A 3308-nucleotide genomic window follows, 5' to 3' on the forward strand; every position below is an offset into this window, starting at 1 on the left:
TTGATGCTGGGGATTCGGCAATGAACAAGACAGACAAGGTCTCTGACCTCACTGAGCTCACATTCTGATGGGGAGATGGATGTCCAATAAATGAATAAATGTACATGTCAGGGTCACATCAGTAAAAGGAAAGGTGATTGTTACAACCGAATTGAAATGGAAAAATGAAGGATTCCAACATCCACCTAAGAAGGAGAGCCAGGATTCAAACTAGGAACTGTACAGCTTCAAGCCCATGGTCTTTTAGCTCCTAGCAGCTGCCTCCCTTTGAACATTTAGATGCAAAGCACACCCTCCAGTATCCTCCTTTTAGCCACAAGGCCCCTTCATTCATTACTGATTCCACAAAGATTTATCGAACAACCATCATAGGCCAAGCGCTGTCTTAGATGCTGTGGATATAAGTGTCTGCACAAGCATGATCTACAGACTGGCAAAGAAGACTGATGCTAAACAAATCCACATAATTACAATTTAGTCACAATTGCTATGAGAGCAGGTGTTATGAACTAGTCTGGGAGGGATTCCAAACCTGGCCTTCCAGAGGAAGTGACATTTAACTGGAGCCCTAAAGTCTCAAGAATTTATAAGGCAAAGAGTGAAGGAAGAGACTTCCAGAGACAGGGAACAACACATGAAAGGCTTGTAGAAGCAAAGGAGTCTGGCACATTTGAAGAACTGAGAGGCCAATATGGTTGAAACTCAGAGATGGAGGGAGAGCAGGGTGTGACACAAGACAAGGCTAGTGAGGTCTGCGGGCACCAGACCAGCAGGGCCTTCCCAGACACAGTAAAGGCAACTTAAAGATTTGGGGCATAGCTTGGGCTCCGATGCCTATCCATGCCACCTTTCATTTGCTCTTCTAGATCAAGCCCCCTGGGCCCAGAGTGGCTCTCCACCTATGACTTTCCCTCATGAATTTTCTCAACTATTCATCACAAGTGTCTCATCATCACTTCCCTAGAAATTCAGCTCCTGAGACCAAATCCTGGCTGCCCCAGCATTTGGCAAGGTTTGAGAGGCCATCAGGTAGCCCATGTTATGCTGGAATACTTACTAAGTGGATGCATGTTATCCCATTTTACAGATAAGAAAACTGAGGCACATACAGAAAAAGCACACACAGCTATTCTCTACCCCTTTTTTTTACATCTCATTTCTCCCCAGCATGTGGGATTTGGTAAGCTACATGGTTCTGGATGTTAGGGTTCTATGATTCTAAAGATTCTATGACACGTAAGAGAGGATGTTAAGATTCAGGGAAACGTGGAGATTTTAGCGTTCTAGAATTCCAAGATTCTAAGACTTGGTGCTTCAAAAACCCAGGTTCCTGGTCGGTGCTAGCTACTGCAAACCTGGAGATGCAGGCGCTACCCCATGAGCCCCTCTCTTTGCCAGTCTCCGGGGTCTCACCTCGCGCATCAGCTGGAGGACGCGATCCTGACGCCCCCCAATGGCCAGGCTACAGTCTGCAGGACTTGGTGTGTAGGAACCAATGGGGTAGTCCGGCACTCTGTCCCCAGGGTATCGGGCTGGGGCAAAGGCGGTTATTGGGAGAAGGCGGGGAGTTCCAGGTCCCGCCCCGGAGCAGACTTCCTGGTCCGCAGACAATCCAGGAGAGCGACTGCAGCAGGGGACCCGGGAGCCATGGGGTGCACTCGCGACGCCATCCTGGACGCACTGGAGAACCTGACTGCAGAGGAGTTCAAGAAGTTCAAGCTGAAGCTGCTTTCAGTGCCCCTGCGCGAAGGCTATGGGCGCATCCCTCGGGGGTCCCTGCTGTCCATGGACGCCATGGACCTCACAGACAAGCTGGTCTCTTCCTATCTGGAAGAGTACGGCGCAGAGCTCACGGCGCTCGTGCTGCGCGACATTGGCATGAAAGAGCTATCAGAGCGGCTGCAACAGATCACGCGCAAAGGTGAGCACTCTCCCTCCACGCTCTGGAGGGGCCCCAATCGCTGGGCCTCCTACATGCCCACACTACACCACCCCCACTCGAACGTTTGCCCCTTTGGGTTCTTTCGCTTTCTGTTCCTCCTACGGACTAAAATTGCAAAAACTCCTCCTCCTGACCTCCTGTGCTTGGCCCTGATCTTGGCTTCTTGACAAAGGGGCCCCTGCCAGAGACTGGAGATAAGGTAGGAGGCAAAGGGGACCACTTGACTAATTTCCTTACAGACCAGGCAGCCGCACCTGCTGGGATCCAGGATTCTCACCTGAAGGCAGCCAAGCCAGGTGAGGCCTCCACACCCAACCTTTCCAGCCACACCCCACCACACACCCCACCCCTGCAGGCCTGCAGCTGTATCCCACAGCCAGGAATACTGAAGAAGGTTGGGCCCTACCCTTCCCACTCACCTACATGCCCCTTTGGCCACCTCTGGTGGGAGGGGGTTCAGGGGAGGGAGAGATCAACAGGCCCCAGTATCTGCCCTGGGAACTGGCTCATCTGCTTTCCTCCATCCTTACCCCAGCAATGCACTTTGTGGACCAGCACCGGATGGCCCTTATCACACGGGTCACAGATGTGGACGGGGTGCTGGATGCCCTGTACGGAAAGGTCCTGACAGAGGAGCTGTACCAGGCAGTGCGAGCAGAGCCCACCAATGCACTGAAGATGAGGAAGCTCTTCAGCTTCACTCCAGCCTGGAACGTGACCTGCAAAGATCTGCTCCTTCAGGCCCTGAGGGACACCCAGCCCTACCTGGTGCGTGACCTGGAGCAAAGCTGAGGTATCTTCGCCAGCAGTGGCCCCATGTACAACCCCTGGCAGTTCCAGCCAACTTACCCCATATGATTTTTCTTATGCATAATAGAGGAAAATCCAGCTCGTACTTGTGTGTTTTTCCTACTCCCAGCCTGAAGGTACATGCAGAGCTAAGCTACTTTATAAATGCCACAGAGGCCAAGTGAAGGCCTGTTCCTAGGGCAGCCGGCTCCCCAAACACTTCATCCTTCCTGCCTCAATCACCATGAAATACCCCTCATTTACCATTTGGTAGCTCCTCCAGTGCTCTTCAGAGTCTGTCCTTGAGGTCATAGTTAGCCCTGCGGCCAAGGTCTAAAAGTTAAGAGAGGTGTGTACAAAGGGTCTGGAACTGAAACGGGTTGGCCTTGTCAGAGACATTTATCAGCAGACTAGCCTACAATAGCTTCTTTCATGTTTTCCTTTGGGAAAAAAATACTGTAATATTAGAGCACTTTTCAAGGGCAGAGACAGAGTATCCTCTAAACAGGATAGAATGGGGCACCTGGGTGACTCAGTTAAGCATCTAACTCTTGATTTTGGCTCAGGTAACGATCTT

At 51.3% G+C, this 3308-nt stretch overlaps 1 protein-coding gene across 1 annotated transcript; it reads left to right on the forward strand.

Annotated features, from left to right (window-relative positions):
• The first annotated feature begins 1573 nt into the window (after window positions 1-1573).
• On the forward strand, window positions 1574-2837 carry LOC112856939 (apoptosis-associated speck-like protein containing a CARD). The gene is made up of 3 exons (XM_025920236.2): window positions 1574-1921; window positions 2182-2238; window positions 2478-2837. The coding sequence occupies exons 1-3, from the start codon at window positions 1648-1650 to the stop codon at window positions 2732-2734; spliced, it is 588 nt and encodes a 195-aa protein (XP_025776021.1). The 5' UTR covers window positions 1574-1647; the 3' UTR covers window positions 2735-2837.
• Window positions 2838-3308: the final 471 nt, after the last annotated feature.

The sequence above is a fragment of the Puma concolor genome, chromosome E3 (assembly GCF_028749965.1).
Source record: "Puma concolor isolate L17-30 chromosome E3, mPumCon1.1.hap2, whole genome shotgun sequence".
Classification (NCBI taxonomy): Eukaryota; Metazoa; Chordata; class Mammalia; order Carnivora; family Felidae; genus Puma; species Puma concolor.

Coding starts and splice junctions, on each gene's coding strand:
- LOC112856939 (XM_025920236.2), top strand. CDS start 1,648: ATGGGGTGCACTCGCGACGCCATCCTGGACGCACTGGAGAACCTGACT. Junction 1,922..2,181: donor GCAACAGATCACGCGCAAAG/GTGAGCACTCTC, acceptor ATTTCCTTACAG/ACCAGGCAGCCGCACCTGCT. Junction 2,239..2,477: donor CCTGAAGGCAGCCAAGCCAG/GTGAGGCCTCCA, acceptor TCCTTACCCCAG/CAATGCACTTTGTGGACCAG.